This window comes from Trachypithecus francoisi, unplaced genomic scaffold (genome assembly GCF_009764315.1).
Source record: "Trachypithecus francoisi isolate TF-2019V2 unplaced genomic scaffold, Tfra_2.0 Lachesis_group4, whole genome shotgun sequence".
Lineage (NCBI taxonomy): Eukaryota > Metazoa > Chordata > Mammalia > Primates > Cercopithecidae > Trachypithecus > Trachypithecus francoisi.
In genome coordinates, this window is record NW_022681469.1 from 124736733 (window position 1) to 124760510 (window position 23778).

General features: G+C 42.8%; 1 protein-coding gene across 1 annotated transcript in view; it reads left to right on the top strand.

The window, feature by feature from the left end:
* The window catches only part of GALNT17 (polypeptide N-acetylgalactosaminyltransferase 17), a 619422-nt gene that overhangs the window by 465877 nt on the left and 129767 nt on the right, over window positions 1–23778 (top strand). The window contains exon 6 of the mRNA XM_033193345.1: window positions 3492–3609. Coding sequence (XP_033049236.1) covers window positions 3492–3609 — 118 coding nt within the window. The remainder of the gene's footprint in view (window positions 1–3491; window positions 3610–23778) is intronic.

Genomic DNA, 23778 nt, shown 5'->3' on the forward strand with positions numbered 1-23778 from the left:
TCCACTGCTGCCTCACCACGTGGGTACCTAGTGGCTTTTTGTGGAATCAGAAACCCGGATGCAAAGGTCAAAGTCAAGTTACAAGTCAGAACCGGCCGATGAGGGTCTCAGACTACAGTCCACACTTCCACTCCAAAGAATTCCACCTAATAGCTTCCTGGCGGCCTCAATGGTGTTTCAATGGGCCTCCTGCGTGAGGTGTCTCCTTTGCCCGGGGAAGCATCATAGTGGTGTTTCTGGCCTTTGGCAGTGTGGGCATTTACCAGTGCCTCCAGGAAGCCTTTTCTAAGGCGTGCAGTTAAGCAAAAGGGCTAAAACCAAGGGCTTTGAAGCCAGGCAGATGCTGAGCTCTATTCTGTGACTCAGGTCACCTAATCTCCGTGTGCCTCAGTTGTTCAATGGGGATGGTTCTGCCTCCTTCAGTAGGTTGTGGCTCTGCATACATGAGATGTGCATGGAAAGTACTTTGTACCTTGTGCTTGAGACAGGAAATTGCTCAATAAATAGTTGCAATAACAATAATAATAATTATATTATTATTATATTCACTCTTAGTTGCTTGGATGACAGAGGTATCTCTTCTGTTTTCCCACCTTCTACAGCACCAGCAAAATGCCGTAGACATCTTTATCTCCATGTATGCCCAATGCTTAGCTCCAAATTACAAGTGAGAACATGCAGTCTTTGGTTTTCTGTTCCTGAGTTAATTTGCTTAGGATAGTGGTCTCCAGCTGCATCTGGGATCTAGAGTACATCCAGCTATAGAAAAGGGCATGATTTGATAAATGCTGAGAAAATATTTACTCAATGAATGTGTTATATAAGGGTTCCTATAAAGTCTGGAAACAAGGGCAAAAAGATATAATAAATTATCTATTGATACTATGCTACAATGCGCAATGTAATACAATACTTAATATTTATCAGTATGGTTTTTCTCATTTACAACACATGGTCCCATACATCATACAACATTGCAAAGAACGTGGTAGAATAATACAGCATTCCCGTCAATCCCTGCACATATATACATGTGTTGTATTGTCTCACATGATTAATTAACTGATTGATTTTTGAGATGAAGTCTCACTCTGTTGCCCAGGCTGGAGTGCAGTGGCGCAATCTCAGCTCACTGCAACCTCCGCCTCCCAGGTTCAAGCAATTCTCCTGCCTCAGCCTCCCGAGCAGCTGGGACTACAGGCATGCACCACAACACCTGGCTAATTCTTGTACTTTTAGTAGAGATGGGGTTTCACCATATTGACCAGGGTGGTCTCGATCTCCTGACCCTGTGACCCGCCTGCCTCAGCCTCCCAAGGTGCTGGGATTACCACTGCGCGCAGCTCTCACGTGATTTTTTAAGAATTTTGGATACAAGAGGTACATGTGTAGATTTGATACATGGGTGTATTAAGTGATGCTGAAGTTTGGGGGTCTGTTGATCCTATCACCTAAATTGTGAACAGAGTACCCAATACGTAATTTTTCAACTCTCCCCTCTCCCTCCCTACCTGCTTTTGGAGTTTCTGTCTATTGTTACCATCTTTAAGCCCGTGTGTACCCAATGTTTCACTCTCACTTACAAGTGAGAACATACGGTATTTGATTTTCTGTTCCTGCATTAATTTGCTTGTTAGCCTGGCCAGAAGCTGCATTTTCTAAGGAGTTGCTGGGTTGATGCTGATGAAGTTGATCCCTGGACTGAAATCTGGAAAACAACTTTTCCACACTAGTGTTGAACACCTGTGTCCGTGCTGCAGCAAAGGGCACAATGCTGTTCCTTTTTCCTGGCTGTATAGTATTCCATTTTCTGCAGCCAGTCCACCATGGATGAGCACCTGGGTTGATTTCATGATTTTGCTATTGTGAATATTGCTGCAATGAACATGGGGATACAGGTGTCTTTTTGGTAGAAGGATTTATTTTCCTTTGAGTGTATACCCATTAATGGGATTGCTTGGTTGGATGGGAGTTCTACTTTCAGTTCTTTGAGAAATGTCCAAACTGCTTTCCATAGGGGCTAAACTATTTTACACTGCCAGCCACAGTGTATAAGTGTTTCCTTTTCGCCACAACCTTACCAACATCTGGTGGTTTTTTGTTTGGTTTGTTTTTGTTTTTTTACTTTTCTTTTTTTTTTTTTTTTTTTTTTTTTTTAATGAGACAGAGTTTCACTTTGTCGTCCAGGCTGGAGTGCAGTGGTGCGATCTTGGCTCACTGCAAGCTCCACTTCCCAGGTTCACGCCATTCTCCTGCCTCAGCCTCCCGAGTAGCTGTGACTACAGGCGCCTGCCACTGCGCCCGGCTAATTTTTTTGTATTTTTAGTAGAGACAAGGTTTCACCGTGTGAGCCAGGATGGTCTCGATCTCCTGACCTCGTGATCCGCCCGCCTCGGCCTCCCAAACTGCTGGGATTACAGGCGTGAGCCACTACGCCCGGCCTTTTTTACTTTTTAATAATAGTTGTTCTGACAGGTTGCCTCACATGATTCTTGTCTCTAATTTTCAATAGGTCAACTTGTGCCTTTAGCCTTCCCCAGAAAAAACAACCAAGGGGATGAATTTATATAAAAATAAAATAATCCTTTGTCCCGACTTCATGGTTACTCTACAGATGCTCTCTGTCTGTCCTGCTGAGACCTCCTCTCTGCGGGCTGCGGTGGTCTCCTTGCCATTTCTGATGGATGCCTCTAGGCACTAGGATGTGTTTCCTCCCTGAGTCTTCACCCTTTTCTAAAGACCCCACCCTGGTCCACTTTCTCCCACCATAACATGGAAGTTGGAGCCCTTGTTTGCAATCTCCTTCTCTCCAGTTTCCCGTTGCACTCCTAGCTTGCTCATTCTCTTTTTCCTGGGGTGGGGAGTGATGCATCTTGCTTCTCACCTCCAAGCTTCTTTGAGACTGCACAAGGATCCCCATCCTATCACTCAGCTGTCAACAGAGTGCAGCAGGGACCACTTCCTATGTGTGCAGACGCCATGGGATACATGAAACCAGCCCTTACACCATCTACAAGTGAGCCACATTATCCCTAGATGCTTCTGAAGCTAAGGCTTGGTGAGTCAAGCCTGTAATCCCAGCACTCTGGGAGGCTGAGGTGGGCGGATCACCTGAGGTCGGGAGTTTGAGACCAGCCTAAGCAATATGGAGAAACCCCATCTCTACTAAAAGTACAAAATTAGCCGGGTATGGTGGCGCATGCCTGTAATCCCAGCTACTCAGGAAGTTGAGGCAGGAGAGTCGCTTGAACCCGGGAGGCAGAGGTTGCCGTGAGCCACGATGGTACCACTGCACTCCAGCCTGGGCAACAAGAGCAAACTCTGACTTAAAAAAAAAAAAAAAGACAACCTTACAGAGAGAGGAGGTGTGGGAATTGAGGGAAGTGACTTGATTTGCTAGACTGGAACCCAGTACATGCTAGGACGGTACCAATGGAAGGGCTTCTGGTGCTGACACCTCAATGAGCTTCCTTTCTTTCTCCCTCCCGCAGGACCCCAGCCATGATAGGCTGTTCGTTTGTGGTCAACAGGAAGTTCTTCGGTGAAATCGGTCTTCTGGATCCTGGCATGGATGTGTATGGAGGAGAAAATATTGAACTAGGAATCAAGGTTTGTGACATGGTGTCCCTTCCTCTTGGTGTGTCCACGTTTGTGAGCAGAGCTGCTTGATCATCTGTGGGGTATATTTAAAGCTTCTTACAGCTGATGAATGACAGATTTGTTTACTCCGCCCTGTCCCTGGGAGATGCATGAGCTGCACTGTCACCCCTCCTTAGGTAGGGAAACCTAGGCTTTCCCCTCTCTAAAAGTTGGCTGATAGATTTCATGCCTTGGCAACCCACTGTGGGCATTAGCTGGAGAGGGTGGTTCCCACTGCCATTCAGTTTTGTTCTCTTCTTAAATTTTTCTTAAATGATCTCCTTCAATTAATATTTTCAGGCCAGGCACAGTGGCTTACGCCTGTAATCCCAACACTTTAGGAGGCCACGGTGGTAGGATCACTTAAGGCCAGGCATTCAAGATAAGCCTGGGCAGCAGAGCAAGACCCTGTCTCTACAAAAAATAAAAAATTAGCCAAGCGTGGTTGTGCATGTCTGTGTCCCAGCTACTCTGGAGAGTGAGGTAGGAGGATGGCTTGAGCCCAGGAGTTCGAGGCTGCAGTGAGCTATGATGGCACCACTGCGCTCCAGCCTGGGCAACAGAGCAAGACAGACCCCGTCTGTCTAACAAAGGCATTTGTGGTTTAGTTTTTATACCCGCAGATTTAGTTTTAACAGCTTTATTGAGATGTTATTGACATATACAGATTTTGGTGGCTCACACCTGTAATCCCAGTGACTTGGGAAGCCGAGTCAGGAGGATCACATGAGCCCAGGAGTTCAAATCAGCCTGGGCAAAATACCAAGACACTGTCTCTACAAAAAATAAAAAATTAGCTCACACGTATAATCCCAGTGACTTGGGAAACCAAGTCAGGAGGGTCACTTGAGCCCAGGATTTCAAAACCAGCCTGGGTGACATAACAAAACCACCAACTCTACAAAAGATAAAAAATTAGCCAGGTGTGGTTGTGTGAACCTGTAATCCTAGCTACTCAGGAGGCTGAAGCAAGAGGATCGCTTGAGCCCAGGAGTTCAAGGCTTCAGTGAGCCATGATTATGCCATTGCACTCCAGCCCAGGTGACAGAGCAAGACTCTGTCTCATACAAAAACAACAACAACAACAACAACAACAACAACCAAAACAAAACAAAAAAAAAAACTACATGTTTAAGGTATACAGGTGAGGTGAGGTTTGGATATACATATACATTGTGAAACGAGCACCAAAATCACACTAATTGACACATCCATTACCTCCATCTAATTACCACTGTGTGTGGGGGCTGGTGAGAAGGTCTAATTTAAGATCTATCCTCTTAGGAAATTAAAAGTCTACAATACTGTATCATTAACTGTGGCCACCATGCTGTACATTAGATCTCCAGAAATGATTCATTTTGTTTTGCAGTGACCTGGCAGGAAAGGTCTGAGTGTGAGGCTCTGCAGGCTTGGTGGTGATGGTGGGAACTGCTTAGCAGGCAGCACTGTGTGGCTGTCTCTGATCCCTGAAGCAAGGAGGGGGCTCCTGGGTTCTTCCCCAGCAGCACAGTCCTGTCCACCGACGCCCCTGTACCACCAGACTGTGGGATCACATACATTCTGTCTTCACTCCCTATTTTTTGTTTTTTATTTATTTGTTTGAGATGAAGTCTCGCTTTTTTGCCCAGGCTGGAGTGCAGTGGCATGATCTCGGCTCACCACAGCCTCCATCTCCCAGATTCAAGTGATTCTCCTGCCTCAGCCTCCCAAGTAGCTGGGATTACAGGCACGTGCCACTGCACCTGGCTATTTTTTATATTTTTAGTAGAAATGGGATTTCACCATGTTGGCCAGACTGGTCTTGAACTCCTGACCTCAGGTGATCTTCCCGCCTCGACCCCCCAAAATGCTGGGATTACAGGCATGAGCCCGCATGCCTGGCCTTTATTTAATTTAATTAATTAATTAATTAATTAGGCCGGGCACGGTGGCTCAATCCTGTAATCCCAGCACTTTGGGAGGCCGAGACGGGCGGATCACGAGGTCAGGAGATCGAGACCATCCTGGCTAACACAGTGAAACCCCGCCTCTACCAAAAAAATACAAAAAACTAGCCGGATGTGGTGGCGGGCGCCTGTAGTCCCAGCTGCTCGGGAGGCTGAGGCGGGAGAATGGCGTGAACCTGGGAGGCGGAGCTTGCAGTGAGCTGAGATCGGGCCACTGCACTCCAGTCTGGGCGACAGAGCGAGACTCCGTCTCAAAAAAAAAAAAAAAAATTAATTAATTTTTTGAGAAGGAGTCTTGCTTTGTCACCCAGGCTGGAGTGTAGTGACACGATCTCGGCTCACTGCAAGCAACACCTCCCGGGTTCACGCCAGTCTCCTGCCTCAGCCTCCCGAGCAGCTGGGACTACGGGCGCCCGCCACCACACCTGGCTAATTTTGTTTTTGTATTTTTAGTAGAGACGGGGTTTCACCGTGGCAGCCAGGATGGTCTCAATCTCCTGACCTTGTGAACCACCCCCCATTGGCCTCCCAAAGTGCTTGGATTACAGGCTTGAGCCACCGCGCCCGGCCTTGAGCCACTACGCCTGGTCTATTTTATTTTTTATTTTTCTTCTTTTAACTTTGGTTTTAGGTTCAGGGGTTCATGTGCAGGTTTATTATATAGGTGAATTGTGTATTACCTGTATTGGTAATTGACACCTCAATGAGCGCAGATTGGTGCACAGATTATTACCCAGGTAATAAGCATAGTACCTGATAGGTAGTTGTTTGATCCTCACCCTCCTCCCACCCTCTGCGCTCAAGAAGGCCCCAGTCAGTGTCTATGGTTTCCTTCTTTGTGACGATATGTGCTTAATGTTCAGCTCCCACTTATAAGTGAAAACACGCGGTATTTGGTTGGATGTTCCTGCGTTAATTCGATTAGGATAATGGCCTCCAGCTCCATCCATGATGTCCTTCTTCTTACAGCTGTGCAGGATTCCATTGCGTACATGTACAACACTCTCTTTACCCAGTCTGCCATTGATGGGCATTTAAGTTGATTCCATGTCTTCGCTATTATTAATAGTGCTGCAATGAACATACGTGTGCAGGTGTCTTTATGGTAGAATGATTTGTATTCTTTTGGTTCTATAACCAGTAGTAAATGAGATTACTGGGTCAAATGGTAATTCTGTTTGAAGTTCTTTCAGCCATGTGGAAAGCAGTTTGGGGATTCCTCACTCCTTGTTGATGGGCTGGAATGAACGGTCCCTGCAGAGCCCAGTCTGCCCCCAGGCAATTTCTCCCTGGCTTTGTCTCCTCCATGACAATTCAGCTCCCCTGCCACCCAGGGTAGGTCTTTATTAAAGTGTCACTTGCCTCAGGGTCATAGATGTCACCATAGAGTGCAATTACTTGCCTCTTACAGTATTTCCAGGCATCTCCAGCAGCTGGAGATGGGGGAATAATTTTGCCTCTTAACTTTCCATAAACCACATCATCCTGTGGGCTGCAAGCTGATCTTGACATAAACCTTGGTTTTCTGCCAGTTCTTAAAGTGGGATTGGGTGCTGTTGGTTGCAGAAAGGCAAAGGCCTGGGTTCTGAGTCTACACAGAATTCTCTGGTTCTCATGTTTCCAATCAGCCTTCACCTCACCTGGGGACTTGTTAGAAGTGAAAATTCTTGGGCCCCATCCCAGACCTACTGAACCAGAAACTCCGGAGTGGCAGGGAGTCCAGCTCCCTGTGTTTACCAAGCCCTCCCACCCCACCAGGTAACAGTTATGTGCCCTTGTTGGTCTACCTCTAGGTTTAGCCAACTTCCTGGCACATGCATGGCCTTTTAGTAGAAAGGAGCCTAAGGGAGAATCCACCTCTTTCTAGTCCCTTCTCCAGGTATCCCTCCATGACCACACTGGCCCAAAGTGAGTCCTTTCTTCTTACTGCAGCCTACACAGCCAGAGCCCTGTAGGCACCAGCATCTACTACCTTTTTAACTTCATGTACAAGTGCCTCCACCAGGTGACTACAGGGTTCCTGATGACAGAGCTCCCTTTTTCAAATGGAATAATATACACAAGGCACTTCTCCTTTCATTTTGTGCTATTTTGTACTGCTTAGAGCTCAAATGAGTTGTGTAATAAATGCGTTCTTAAGAAATCCATCCCCACCACCTGAATAAAGAAGCAGGGCTTTATGTAAATATATATATGTGCATATATATAATTTTCATGTAGTGTGTACACATACATTTACATATACAAGCTTACCTACAAGTAATGACCCAAAACCCTATGCTTTCATTCAATGGAAAAATTTTCATGTGTGAACACTATTTTCTTGATTTTTTTTTTTTAACCAAGAAATGGGTCAATCTGTGATCTTTCTAATGATCTTTGAAATTTTTTTTTACTTTTTAATTTCATCCTCAGTAAGTAAAGATCTGTCACAAGAACACAAGAATAGAAAGTCTTACTGTGAACAAAAATAGCAGTTGACTCTAGGGCTCTGGCCTGCATGAACGGCAGCTTGCCTGTGACCAAAACAATAAATACAGAAAAGGACGTTTAAAAAAGTCAGAATTGAGAAAATAAATGAGATGGAAATTGAAAGGTTTCATCTTGCTCTGAGTAATAGTAATCAGAAACTATTAACAAAGCGTATTATAGTAACGCGTCTAAATGTTAAGAGAGAAAAAAAATTCTCCAAGGACAGAAGAAAAGATAGGTTACTTTTAAATGACGTAAAGTCTTTCTCCAATATATCAGTCCATTTACGAAGAAAAGGCATTCTCTTCTTCTGTTCTCTTACATAAAAACATGACACCCAAGATTGTTGCATCTTGCTGGGAAGTTCTTTCTAAAGGAAGACAAGGGAGACACACTTTCAGATCCCCAGACTACCAAAGGATGTCTTGGCTTTATCATGAATCCCATGGACTGAATAAAACGCAGAATTCCTGTGTGGGTGCATTGGATTGTTAAAACATTTGTGAGAATGATTTATTTATTTTGAGTATATATCCAGTAATGGGATTGCTGAGTTGAATGGTAGTTCTAAGTTTTGTGAGAAATCTCTACACTGCTTTCCACAGTGGCTAAAGTAATTTACATTCCCACCAGCAGTGTACAAGTTTTCCTGTTCTCTGTAGCCTTGCCAACATCTGTTGTTTTTTAACTTTGTGTGTGTGTGTGTGTGTATGTGTGTGTGTGGTTTTTTTTTTTTTTTGAGACAGAGTCTTGCTGTGTTGCCCAGGCTGGAGTGCAGTGGCGCGATCTCAGCTCGCTGCAACCTCTGCCTCCCAGGTTCAAGTGATTCTCCTGCCTCAGCCTCCCGAGTAGCTGGGACTATAGGCGCGCACCAGACCCAGCTAATTTTTGTATTTTTAGTAGAGACAGGATTTCCCCGTCTTGCCTAGGCTGGTCTCGAACTTCTGACCTTAAGTGATCTGCCCGCCTCAGTCTCCTGAAGTGCTGGGACTACAGGCATGAGCCACAGCTCACGGTCTTGAATTTTTAATAGTAGCCATTCTACCAAAAAGACATCTTCATTCATATGTTCATCACAGTGATACTCGCAATGGCAAAGACATAGAATCATCCAGGTGGCTGTCAACAGTGGATTGGATAAAGAAAAGATGGTACACAGACACCATAAAATACTATGTAACCATAAAAAAGATTGAAACCATGTCCTTTGCAGCAGCATGGATACAGTGAAAGGCCATTATTCTAAGTGAATTAATGTAATAACAGAAAACCAAATACCACATGTTCTCACTTATACATGGGAACTAAACATTGGGTACCCATGGACATAAAGACGGGAACAGCAGACACCAGAGACTACTAGAGTGGGGAGACAGACAGCGGCCACAGGTTGAAAAACTACCTATTGGGTACTATGTTCAGTGACTGGGTGATGGGATCAGTCGTTCCCCCAAAGCTCAGCATCACACACTACACCCATGTGAGAAACTTGCCCGTGTATCCTCTGAATCTAAAACAAAAGTTGAAGTTTAAAAAATTAATATGGGGCTGGGCACAGTAGCTCATGCCTGTAATCCCAGCACTTTGGGAGGCCAAGGCAGGTGGATCAGGAGGTCAGGAGATAGAGACCATCCTGGCTAACACGGTGAAACCCCGTCTCTACCAAAAAAGACAAAAAAAGTTAGCCGGGCGAGGTGGCGGGCGCCTGTAGTCCCAGCTACTCGGGAGGCTGAGGAAGGAGAATGGCAGGAACTCGGGAGGCAGAGCTTGCAGTGAGCCGAAATCGCGCCACTGTACTCCAGCCTGGGCGACCGAGCAAGACACCGCCTCAAAAAAAAAAAAAAGCCCAAGTTTATCTGTGATACAATTCAAAGCAAAGTTCCTGGTCTTGCCCAAGTACAGAGTGAGCCTTGAGATTTCACAAACTGGTCTTTCATGGAGGGGCATATATGATTGATGGCCAACAGTTCGACTGAATATTTCTGATTATAATGGAAACTTGGTGAGTGCCTTCTGTAGCCCAGCAGGCATTTCCACTGGGGCTACCACAGTCAATACATGGAGTCTCTATCTCCATGAAATTTATAGTCAGACAGAAATACTGTTCATTAAACAAATAATTAGCACTGTGATAAGTGTCAAAAGACAAGATAGAGCAACGCTATGGGAAAATATAGTAAGGGAATATAGCCTAGTCTAGGGAGTTGGGAGGAACCTCCCTACAGAAATGCTATTTAAGAATTTTAAAATGAGTTTAATGTAGATAAGTAAAGAAGGAGGTGTGCAAGGAAGAATATTCTAGACAGAGAGAAAAACATCTGCAAAGATTTGGATTTCTGAGACACACACACACACATGCGTGCACATATGCAAAATTTTGACACCAATAAGCCATCATGGAGGAAAGGATATAAGAGGGTTTGAGGATGCTCAAGTAACATAACCTTCTTGCCTACTCCAGCCCAGCCCCAGGGCCTTTTCATGGTTCAGCCCCTGCAGGGATCTTTTTGCTGGGTTCCCTGTCACTCCATAACAGTCACCAGGAAAGGAATCAGACTGTAAGTCCATGTTGGCTTAGATGAGTCATGATGAGTGATGGGCAAAGAACAAGTGTATTTTAATTCGCACTCAGGGTAAACATAACATTCTTAAAAAGCAGAGTTGCACCCAGATGCCTTAATTGCTGGTTGCATAGCTCAAGATGTCTCTGAGGAGTTGGGATGCCTTAATTGCTGGTTGCATAGCTCCATTTCTCTGAGGAGTTGGGATGCCACTTTCAGGACTCAGGTGGGAGCACAGTTAGAACTCCTGCCATCTTGTCTAGGTCTGTCCATTCAAGCTCAAGGCAGTGAAGACCTGGGGGGTTGTTCACAGACTCGGGGTTTCATAGTCTCTGAGCCAACTGAGATCACATCAGCAGTGGGTTTGAAGGCTTTCCTCTTTCGGAGGGGTTGTTTACAATTATTTATTTATTTATTTATTTATTTATTTATTTATTTATTTATTTTGAGATGGAGTTTCACTCTTGTTGCCCAGGCTGGAGTGCAGTGGCGCAATCTTGGCTCGCTGCAACCTCCGCCTCCTGGGTTCAAGCAATTCTCCTGCCTCAGCCTCCCAGCTGGCTGGGATTACAGGCGCACACCACCACGCCTGGCTAGTTTTTTGTGTTTAGTGGAGACAGGGTTTCACCATGTTGGTCAGGCTGGTCTGGAACTCCTGACCTCAGATGATCCACCCACCTCGGCCTCCCAAAGCATTGGGATTACAGGCGTGAGCCATCATGCCGGGCCTACAATTTTTATATACATAGACAAGTTCTCACTGTCACTTAAGCTGGAGTGCAGTGACAAAAATTATAGCTCACTACAGCCTCCAACTCCTAGAATCAGGTGATCCTCCTGTCTCAGCCTCCCAGGTAGCTGGGACTGCAGGTGCACACCACTACAACGAGATGATTTTGTGTTTTTTTTTTGGTTCTTTTGTGGAAATGGGGTCTCACTATGTTGCCCAAGCTGATGTCAAACTCCTGACCTCAAGGGACTGCCCTAACTCAGCCTCTCAACATGCTGGGACCACAGCGGTTAGGCACTGTGCCTGGCCTTGTATAGAAATTATGAGCCTTCTGGAATGGCCAAAGCCCCAGGAACCTGAATGAAAATGGCATTTCCTACTCCCACGGGTCTCTTGGCCCTGTCTCTTGTTCTTAGTTTTGCTTCCCTCTTGTCTATAGCTAGCTCTGGCAAGGCCTTCTGCCTGCCCTCCTGATCCCCACCCTAGCCGCTTCTCTATGGTTTTAAGGACCCACCATCTAGCATCCATGTTAACCAAGATAGATTTCCCCCTGCCTTCTCTGAGACCTCTGGCATCAGGAACCCTGATTCCCAAAGCCTCCTGTGGCCTGTGTTGTCCATTTGGAACTCTCGAGCTCAAGTTTGCTACATCCATTGAATTATGTAATTTGCATAATGGTCCATCCCAGAGGAGACCAGACCATCAGTCCATTTTCATTTTCATACTTTTAAGATTGCATGAGTCTTTGGTTCTCTCCCCTGTTGGCATTGGTCAAGGTTGGGTCCAAGGCCTGGTCTGAAGGTCATCTTTGGCTATGTGAATACCTTCGTAGGGCAGAGCCCAAGTTTATCTGTGATACAATTCAAAGCAAAGTTCCTGGTCTTGCCCAAGTATAGAGTGAGCCTTGAGATTTCACAAACTGGTCTTTCATGGAGGGGCATATATGATTGATGGCCAACAGTTCAACTGAATACTTCTGATTATAATGGAAACTTAGTGAGTGCCTTCTGTAGCCCAGCAGGCATTTCCACTGGGGCTACCACAGTCAATACATGGAGTCTCTATCTCCATGAAATTTATAGTCAAACAGAAATGCTGTTCATTAAACAAATAGCGCTGTGATGAGTGTGAAAAGACAAGATAGAGCAATACTATGGGAAAATATAGTAAGGGAATATAGCCTAGTCTAGGGAGTTGGGAGGAACCTTCCTACGGAAATGCTATTTAAGAATTTTAAAATGAGTTTAATGTAGATAAGCAAAGAAGGAGGTGTGCAAGGAAGAATATTGTAGACAGAAAGAAAAACATCTGCAAAGATTTGGAATTCTGAGAGATAAATGTGTCCTGAGAACCTTGGGAGTTCAGGATGGCTGGAGCAGAGAAAGGGGGAGGAAAATGTCTTAGATTCAGCAACAGCAATCAAGGTGGGGCCCAGATTGTGAGGATTGATAAGCAGAAAGTTAGCTTTTCCTTAAGGATCACTGTGGACATTTTAGATAGGTAGATTAGGTAGATAAATAGGTAGGTATGTGGGAAAAGGGAGGAGAGAGAGAGAGAGAGATGATAGATACATAGATAGATTAGAGAGAGAGAGATGGATGGATGAATGGATAGATGGATGATAGAGATAGATGATAGATTAATGATATAGTAGATAATAGAGATAGAGATGATAGAGATGATGGATAGAAAGATAGATATAATGATAGAGGGATAGAATGATGATAGATTAGATTAAACATATAGATAGGTATGGAAAGATTGATAATGATAGATTAGATTGATAATAGAGATAGCAGATAGATGGATAGATGATATAGATAGATGAGATATAGATTAGATACATAGAGGTGATTGATTAGATGATTGATGAATAGCTAGATATAGATAGAGATGACAGACTGATTATATAGACAGATAAATAGATGATAGTTTGATAGATTATATAGATGATAGATTAGAAATGGATGATAGATGTAGATGATAGATGAACAGATAGAAGATAGATAGAGATGATAGATTAGATGATATATAAATAGATGATAGATAAATTGATAGATAGATGGATGAGTGAGTGATAGATAGATAGATAGATAGCTAGATAGATAGATAGATAGATAGATAGATGAGACATAGATAGTCTCAAGTACCCATTACGTACCACCCTTGAGGGTGGTAAAGAAGTAAGAGGATTAGACTTTTCTGTTTACTAAAAAGATAACTATGACAGCCGTGTGGAAAATGGATGATAAAGCTGCGTACACTCAGGAAAAGCTGGTGAGGAGGGGCTTGACCTATATGGTTGTGACAGTGGGAGAGGAATGGACAAATTCAGGAAGTAGAAGAGATAAGACCTGGAGATTGAGTATATGCAGGGGATGAAGAGAAGTGGGAGTCCAAGCTGAGCAGGTGGGGAATAGTGGTGCTGTTCTCTAAGGAGCACTGTTGGAGGAGGTTTTGGAGAAGGTGGAAAGATTATATGATAAATCTCATGTTTCTGAGACACCCCAGGCCAGCCCGGAGGCATTTGCATGTGTGGGGATTAAGCCAAGGAGGGAGCACTAAGCCTGAGATAGACTTGATGTACCGGTGCCCTTTAGGAGGTGTGAAAGACAGAGCGTGGTTATATTAATCTGTTCTTACACTGCTTTAAAGACATACCTGAGACTGGGTAATTTATAAACAAAAGAGAGTTTATTGACTCACAGTTCCACATAGCTGGGGAGGCCTCAGGAAACTTACAATCATAGTGGAAGGGGAAGGGGAATCAAGGCATGTTTTAGATGGTGGCAGGAGAGAGACCAAGCAAGGGAGGAAGTGCTAAACACTTTTATGTTTTGTTTTGTTTTGTTTTGATTGAGACATAGTCTCTTGCCCTGTCGCCCAGGCTGGAGTGCAGTGGCTCAGTCTCAGCTCACTATAACCTCCGTCTCCTGGGCTCAAGTGATTCTCATGCCTCAGCCTCCCAAGTGACTGGGATTACAGATGTGCACTACCATGCTCAGCTAATTTTTGTATTTTTAGTAGAGATGGGGTTTCACCATGATGGCCAGGCTGGTCTTGAACTCCTGGCCTCATGTGATCCACCCGCCTTGGCCTCCCAAAGCACTAGGATTACAGCCGTGAGCCACTGCGCCCTGCCACATTTAAAGCATTGGATCTTGTGAGAATTCAGTCACTATCATGAGAATAGCCTGGGGGAAACTGCCCCCATGATCCAATCACCTCTTACCAGGTCCCTCCTTCATTGCGAGCAGATTACAATTTGGATCACAATTCAAGATGGGATTTGGATGGGGATACAGAGGCAAATTATATCAGTGGTGGTCCACTGAATGAGAGGAGCGAATGAGAAGGGATTATTAAGGGTGCCTCCCAGGTTTCCCACCAACTGACCAGTCCCCTAAATAGAAGACTTTGGTAGAGTAGGTTTGTCAATGGGGACATGAGTAAGTTCCGTTTTAGAAATGTTGAGTTTGAGGAGTAGCAGTTCTCTCTAACCTGACAGTGAGATGTCAAGGGAACACAGGACTGGGAAGAGACTTTGGCCAGAGTGGGATTTGGCAGACGGGTACCAGAACAAGTGTTGGCTGTTCTCCATTCCGCCCTGGAGTCTGCAAGGTCACAGTGCTTAGGGTGTGGGCTGACTTAGAGGAGCGAGGACATAGGGATTCCTGCTGTGGTTTGAGCGTGTGAGTTACAGCAGGTAGTGGCCGTATGTGTTATACTTGGTGGGAATATAAACTACAAAAATCACTATGAAAAACAGGGTGGAGATTCCTTAAAGAACTAAAAGTAGAACTACCATTTGATCCAGCAATCCCACTACTGTTATCTACCCAGAGGAAAAGAAGTCATTGTACAAAAAAGATACTCGCACACACGTTTGTAGCAGCGCAGTTCGTAATTGCAAAAATGTGGAACCAACCCAAATGCCCATCAATCAAAGAGTGGATAGAGAATCTGTGATGGCCAGGTGCAGTGCCTCATACCTGTAATCCCAGCACTTTGGGAGGCCAAGGCAGGCAGATCACGAGGTCAGGAGATCAATACCATCCTGGCCAACATGGTGAAACACTGTCTGTACTAAAAATACAAAAATAAAAATAAAAAAAGAAATAAAACTGTACATGGTGACGTGCGCCTGTAGACCCAGCTACTCAGGAGGCTGAGGAAGGGGACTCTCTTGAACCCAGGAGGCAGAGGTTGCAGTGAGCCGAGATCGTGCCACTGCACTCCAGTCTGGTGATAGAGCAAGACTCTGTCTCAAAAAAAAAAAAAAAAAAGAATCTGTATCTGTAGTGTATATATTCAATGGAATACTACTTAGCCATAAAAAGGAATGAATTCATGGCATTTGCAGCAACATGAATGAGATTGGAGACTATTATTCTAAGTGAAGTAACTCAGGAATGGAAAACCAAACATCGCATGTTCTTGCTTATAAGTGAGAGCTAAGCTATGAGGATGCAAAGGAGTAAGAATAACACAATGGCCTTTCCCCCCGAGGGGAAAGGGTGGGAAGGGGGTGAGGGAAAAAAGACTACAAATAGGGTGCAATGTATAGTGTTTGGGTGATGGGTGCACCAAAATCTCACAAATCACCACTAAAGAACTTACTCAGGTAACCAAACACCCCCTATTCCCCAGTAACCTATGGAAATAAAAAAAAATAAAACAAATTAGGAAAGTAGGATTTTTAAAAATTGAAGCCTATCATCTTTTTATCCCCCCTCCCAAAATAATTTTGGGGAAAAACAACTTAGTTTTTCAAAATGTTTACAATTTTCACATCTCTGCTCCATACTCCAATTTCAGGCCAGTATGTGGGTTTCTGAATTTCTCAACTGGAGTGCAGTAGCGGGATCTCGACTCACTGCAACCTCCACCTCCCGGGTTCAAGCAATTCTCATGACTCAGTCTCCTGAGTAGCTGGGACCACAGGCACCCACCACCATACCCGGATAATTTTTTTGTATTTTTAGTAGAGACGGGGTTTCACCGTGTTAGCCAGGATGGTCTCAATTTCCTGACCTCATGATCCAAAGTGCCAGGATTACAGGTGTGTGCCACCACACCCAGCCACCTGTTTGCCTCTATGTAACCTGCCAGGAAGAGATAGTGAGGCTCCCGTTGCCCCTCCCTAGAGCTGCAGCTGATGAGCTGCTTAGCTGTAAGGTTGTCTCTGCAGTGGCACCTTTTTCTTCCAGCTTTCACTGTTACACAACTTACTCAGCCTCAGTACAGAATGAAGTTTTATTGGACATGGAAAAAGGGGAAAAATTAAACAGATTCTCTGGCATTAGATAGCAGGGCCATTTTGCTATCTTTGTTAAAATGTATTGCCATCCTCTTAAAGAAGAGTAACAGGCTAATCTGTGTAGAAAGCTATAAGATGCACGTGCATGAACACACATGCACACACTCACACACACCACACCAAACAACCCTTCCTCAAGAGACCTTTCAAATGATGTCCAGGACCGTGAAGTCAGTTGTAGAATAAAAGTTCCTCCTGGCCAGGCACGGTGGCTCACGCCTGTAATCCCAGCACTTTGGGAGGCCGAGGCGGGCGGATCACAAGGTCAGGAAGTGGAGACCATCCTGGCTAACATGGTGAAACCTCGTCTCTACTTAAAAAAAAAAAATACAAAAAAATTAGCCAGGCATGGTGGCACGTGCCTGTAGTCCCAGCTGCTCGGGAGGCTGAGGCAGGAGAATTGCTTGAACCTGGGAGGCAGAGGTTGCAGTGAGCCGAGATTGCGCCACCGCACTCTGGGAGACAAAGCGAGACTCCATTTCAAAACAAACAAGCAAACAAACAAAAAACGGCCTCCTTCTTAGAGTTTCTTAAATTCTGTAATGCTAAATTTTATACAGGCTGGAAATTCTCCCCCGAGTGGATGAGAGGTTTAGATTATTTTGTCTCACTGTTTTTTTCCCTTCAAAACAAACTGGAAAATGAAGAATTCAGTCATTACGTTTTATGCTAATTTCTTTTATTTTAATTCAACATTTTTGATGGAAAACTTGAAACGTACACAAAGATAGCACAGTATAATGAATCCAAATGTACTGATCATTCAGCTTTAACAAATATTAACATTTTGCTGTTTTTTTCAGTTACTGCTCATTGACTTTTTAAAAGCAAATCCCCAGACATCGTCTCATTCCGTCTATAAATACTTTAGAGTGCATTGCCAACACATAAAGACTCTTTAAAAACATAGTCTCAACATAAAATTATACTTAGGAAAATCCATTACCCAGTCCATGTTTTCTCCAAAATATTTCTCAAAACTCGGTTATTTTTTCTCAAAAAAATTTGTTTTGATAGTCGACTTACTCAAATAAGAATCCCAACAAGGTCTACACATTGCATTTGGCTGGTCTGTCTCTAAAGTATCTTTCAATCTGCAACATTTCTTCTCACCTTTATTAATTTCATGTCATTCATTTGTCAAAGAAACCAAGTCATTTGTCCTGTACAATTTCACACAATCTGGATTTAGGAGACTGATTTTTCTTGATGTCTTTAACTTGTTCCTTTAATCTTCTTCTTCTTTTTTTTTCTAATCTGTAATTAGATCTACAAGGTTGATTACTTCTTCCTTTATTTTTTCCTTTCTTTCTTTTTGGCAGGAACACTTCAGGCTCTGCTATGAATTTCCTAGTGCATGACATCGGGAGATACATGGTGTCTGGTTATCTCACTGTATCTCACTGTTAGGATTCAACAGCAAGTTCAGGTGTTGTCAGCCTAATTGATTCATTATAAAGCTTCCCATCAATCTTTCACTTAATTAATGGTTTTAGCAACTACCAATGATCACTGCCTACACCCATTAATTCATTAGGGCCTACAGAATGGTGATTTTTAGATTCTACACTCATTCTGCATTTATAAGCTGTAATTCTTCTATTAAAAATAACTTTTCCTCTTCAACTATTTGTATATTCTGAACTACAGTTCAAACCAGAAGCGCAGGATAAATGCTTAATTTCTTCTTTCTATTTAAACATCTTTAGAATAATGAATTGGTGTCATAGCAGCCTCCTAAGATGACCAATTAAGTTTTCTTTTTTTTCTCAATAGTATGGACTCAAGGCTTTTTTTTAAATAAATATTTTATGTGTCTAAATCCATTGTCATTATTCATTTTTTGCCCACTCCATATTTACTTTTATTAAAGCATAATTTAATACAATCCAATGTACAGATTGCCAGTCTTCAGTCTGATGAATTTCACAGTCTAATGAATATACACCCCTATAATCACCTCTGAAACCTGACATTGGACATTTCTGTTGCCTGAGAGAGTCCCTTTTTCCTATCAGTTCTTTCTTCCTCCCCACCCCAGCAAGCATTTTCTGATTTTTTTTTTTTCTTTTTTTGAGACAGAGTGTCACTCTGTCGCCCAGGCTTGAGTGCAGTGGCACGATCTTGGCTCATTGCAACCTCTGCATCCCAGGTTCAAGCAATTCTCCTGCCTCACCCTCCCAATTAGCTGGGACTACAGGCACCTGCCACCACACCTGGCTTATTTTTGAATTTTAGTATAGACGGGGTTTCACCATGTTGGCCAGGCTAGTCGTGAACTCCTAACCTCAGGTGATCCACCCTCCTCAACCTCCCAAAGTGCTGGGATTACAGGCATGAGCCACCACACCTGGCCCTGATTTTTATCACCATAGATTAGTTTTGTCTTTTCCAGAATGTCACATAAATGGAATCACACCTTATAGTCTCTATTATATCTGACTTCTTTTTTTTTTTTTTTTTTTTTTTTTTTTTTTGAGACGGAGTCTCGCTCTGTCGCCCAGGCTGGAGTGCAGTGGCCGGCTCTCAGCTCACTGCAAGCTCCGCCTCCCGGGTTTACGCCATTCTCCTGCCTCAGCCTCCCGAGTAGCTGGGACTACAGGCGCCCGCCACCTCGCCCGGCTAGTTTTATGTATTTTTTAGTAGAGACGGGGTTTCACGGTGTTAGCCAGGATGGTCTCGATCTCCTGACCTCGTGATCCACCCGTCTCGGCCTCCCAAAGTGCTGGGATTACAGGCGTGAGCCACCGCGCCCGGCCCTGACTTCTTTTAACTAAAGGAATGTTTGTGAGATTTTCCATGTTGCAGTTGTGTGTATCTATCAGCAACTCAGTCTTTGTTGTTTACTGAGAAATATTCCTTTGAGTCAATATATGACAATTTTTTTATTCATTGTCCTACTGAGGAATAATAGGATTGTTTCCAATTTGGGACTGGTACGAGCATTCATATACAAGTCTTTTATGAACATATGTTTAGATTTCGCTTGGGTAAATACCTAGGATTTGAATAGCTGGCAAATCTAGAAGATGTGTGTTCAGCTTTTAAAGAAACTGTCAATCAGGTATCCAAAATGTGCCATTTTCCACTATTCCACCTCTATGGCAATAATTGATATTGTCAGAATTTATTTTAACAAACCTAGCAGGGTTTTTTTTTTTTTAATTGCATGGCACACCGAAAGGATACTTTTATTTATTTATTTTTATTGATACATAATAGATGTACATATTTTGGGGGTACATGTGATAATTCAATATGTTCATATAATTTGTAAAGATCAAGTCAGTGTAATTGGGATATTTATCATCATAAATATTTGACTTTATTCTAAAAACATTCATTCTCTTCTAGCTATTTTGAAATATATAAAAGATAATGGTGTACAATAGTCACCCTACTGACCTATCAAACACTAGGTCTTGTTTCTTTTATCAAACTGTATGTTTGTACCCATTAATGAAGCTGTCTTCCTCCTTTCTCCTCTGTACCTGTTTTTTTTTCTTTTTTCTTTTTTGAAACAAAGTCACTCTGTTGCCCAGGCTAGAGTGCCATGGTGCGATCTCGGCTCACTGCAACCTCTGCCTCCTGGGTTCAAGCGATTCTCCTGCCTCAGCCTTCTGAGTAGCTGAGACTATAGGCGCACACCACCACACCAGGCTAATTTTTCTATTTTTAGTAGACCCGGGGTTTCACCATGTTGGCCAGGCTGGTCTCGAACTTTTGGCCTCAAATGATCTGCCTTCCTCAGCCTCCAAAAGTGCTGTAATAGCAGGTGTGAGCCACCACACCCGGCCTCCTCTTTACCCTTTGAAGGGGTACTTCAGCATGGTTTTAATTTACACTTCCTTGAAGGAGGATGAGCACCTTTTTTGAGCTTATAGTTAATTTGTGTATCTCCTTTTGTCCATTTTTAAACATCATGTCTTTTCATTTTGTTGTTGATTTCCAGGGCTCTATGGTATGTATTCTGGGTACTATTACTTTTTCAGAGATATGTACTATGTGAATATTTTTCTACTGTCTATGGCTTGTCTGTTCATTTTCTTATGTATTTTCTTCCACAAGCCTTAGGGTTCTATCTTTCACATTTAGGTCTGTGATCATAAAGGCCCTGCTGAAAACAAGAGAGCATCTTGCTGTGGGCACTACTTTTTTGGACTGAACACATTTTTAAAATGCTAATAAAGAAAAAATGATAAATTTGACTTAATCGAAATGTAACTTTCAGCTCATCTAAACAAAGTATTAAAAAATGAATAGCCAAGCCACGTGCTGGGAAAAATACTCATAATGCCTGGAACTGATGAAGGAATCTTATGCAGATTATGTGTAATAAATCCTAAAAGTCAAAAATAAAATATTGCAAAAAGGCTTAAGCAGCCACTTTGTAGAACATCCTTGCTTTCTGGCACAACAAGAAGTTCCTGTCTTATCTTGTTATTTACTGTCCTAGACCTGGAATTAGCCATTTCTGTGAAGAATCCCAATCCCTTCCAATGGGAAATTGTATTTGGAGACTGAAGTCTTGTCAGTGAGGGTGCTCATTGCTACCAGGTTGCTGTTGCATCTAAGCCTTTTCCATGAACAAAGCTAGACAATACTGATTTTTTTTTTAGAAAGAGAAAGGTAAATCATTATTTCATACTAATGTCTTCTGTTCAAATTCGTAATTATCAGATTTTTACTTCTTATATTTTATGTTTACTTTTCACTGAAAGTCTTGGTTCTTATTGACATCATTTCTTATTTGACTTATCCTACAATATATAAATAATAGTTTCAAAATAAGAATACTAACAAGTTGATTGAATGAGGTTTAATATTTCTTTATGGTTTGTTTTGTCTCTAGGATATATTCCATTATAGATGTACAACCAATGTCTTTAAAATTATTTGACATAATTTTCTCTGTGTGGTTATATCACCTCCTTGATATAGACTGTTAGAGCTATATGGCATTGAACAATTACGTTCATTTTTGTTTTTTCTTTTCTACTGAGGTTACAAGTCAGTTGACTAAACTCAGTTGACCAAAATTTGAGCATTCTTTAGGCATTGCTGTGTAGTCACAGCCACATGCACCAAACACTCCACTTTTAGGTTGATTCTACCCAGCACTCTCTTGGGCCTTCGGTTCTGCAATGTCCAATAACCCTACTCCCAGAGAAGCTGCCGGTCTGGACTTCTGCTTAACATGGATTTGTTTTGTGTGCTAATTCGTCCCAGTCCACCATCACTGTGGCTGGTCTCATGAATCCAGCTGGAAACTCAGTGATTACTATTATTGCTACAACATTGGGGAAAAATCCAAGAACTTCCAGACATAAGAAAAAAAAAAATCCTCCACCCTCCCTCCCCCAAATTATCCTATTGGTTGTCAAAGTTAAACTAAATCTTTGCATACTAAAACTGAGCCAGAGAGGACACATAGCTCACATAAGGGTCAATACAGAGCCCCTAAAAAGCTAGCATAGGAAGTGAGTGTCAAGAAACACCAACATTATCATTAGTGTGTGGAGGTAGCAGAGAACAGAGTGGACTGCTGGGAGAAGGGAAGAGAAGCCACAATGAGGGGAAACCATAGACTGGTCTTCTTTGTAGTTTTCATTGAGAAGCACTTTTTGCACTATGGTTAGTCTGTATTCAGAGTACTTAGCTTATGAAAGCAAGCTGGCAGGTACCAGTTTTGAGAATGAGTTGACACAAATGTTATTACATTAAACGGGACGAAAGAGCACTTAAAAGTAATACCTGGCCAGGCACAGTGGTTCACACCTGTAATCCCAGTGCTTTGGGAGGCCAAGACAGGAGAATCACTTGAGCCCAGGAGTTCAAAACCAGCCTGGGCAAAATAGGGAGCCCCGTCTCTACAAAAAATAAAGAAGTTACCCAGCCATGGTGGTGTGCCCCTGTAGTCACAGCTACTCAAGAGGCTGAGGCAGGAGGATGGCCTGAGCCCATGAGTTTGAAGCTGCAGTGAGCTCTAATCATAACACTACACTCCAGCTTGGGTGACAAACTGAGACCCTGTCTCTAAAAAGAAAAAAGTAATACCTACTGTTGATTGGCATTAACAGTATGCCAGACACTGTAGTAAGCACTTTATAAACATTACATTATTCAGTGCTCCTGAGATTTCTGTGCATTTTTCATTACTGAACCCATTTTACAGATACTACTGGGATTGACAGAAGTCAGCTTGTCCAAGGGCTTATAGCTAATAAACAGAACAGCCAGAACTCAACACAAATCTACATAACTCGAGTTCTATGTGGCTTGCGACCTCTTGCTTGAGTATTTATTCATCCAGAGAACTTTATTCTTCCACCATCTGGATAACTATGACAATATTGCAGATACACAGTGATGTAGTCATATGGTAGGTGCTAAGGATGTTGCTTGTATATAATGCATATCATAAAACAATTCCATCTGCAATAATTATGTTCATAATCTTTATGTAGACACGCAGATAGGAACCATGCCCATACATGTATTTCATGTACTACACTATCTCATATATAGAGAACTGTAGTTATGTAATAAACAAAAATGTGTTTGAAACAGCATGAAATTGGATTTCCTCATCCATAAATTGTGTTATATTTATGTCAAAGTTATAGTTCAAGAGATAGAACTGCAATGTTGATATTTTTATAAATGGTGTCTAATGTATTTCTATTAAGGGGAGATATATTTGCTCTGCTGAAATGTATTATCATAATAGCCAAACCATTCACTCTACCACTGGAAAGTAGTGTGGTATTCTGTTTGGAATTTCACTTGCCTGCTCCCAGCCTGCCAGATCTATTGTAAATTATTGTAGGCATCTGTGAGTTATTTTATAGGAAGCATCCATTTTTACAACTCCAAAAAGCCTGTCACTCTCGTTCATCTCCTTGGGAATAAAGCAATAATTTGAGTCTCTATAAATGTGAACCTGAATTTACACCATCCTCTCCAGTTGGGACTTTAGTGATGTGGGTGATTTATGGCTCTGGGTTTCTGGGGCAAGGCCCTAGAAGATGACATCCTGATGTGCTTGTTGTCATTTTCTGCTATTTCTACAGAAAAAGGGAGGGGACTCAACCTGCCCCTATTCTA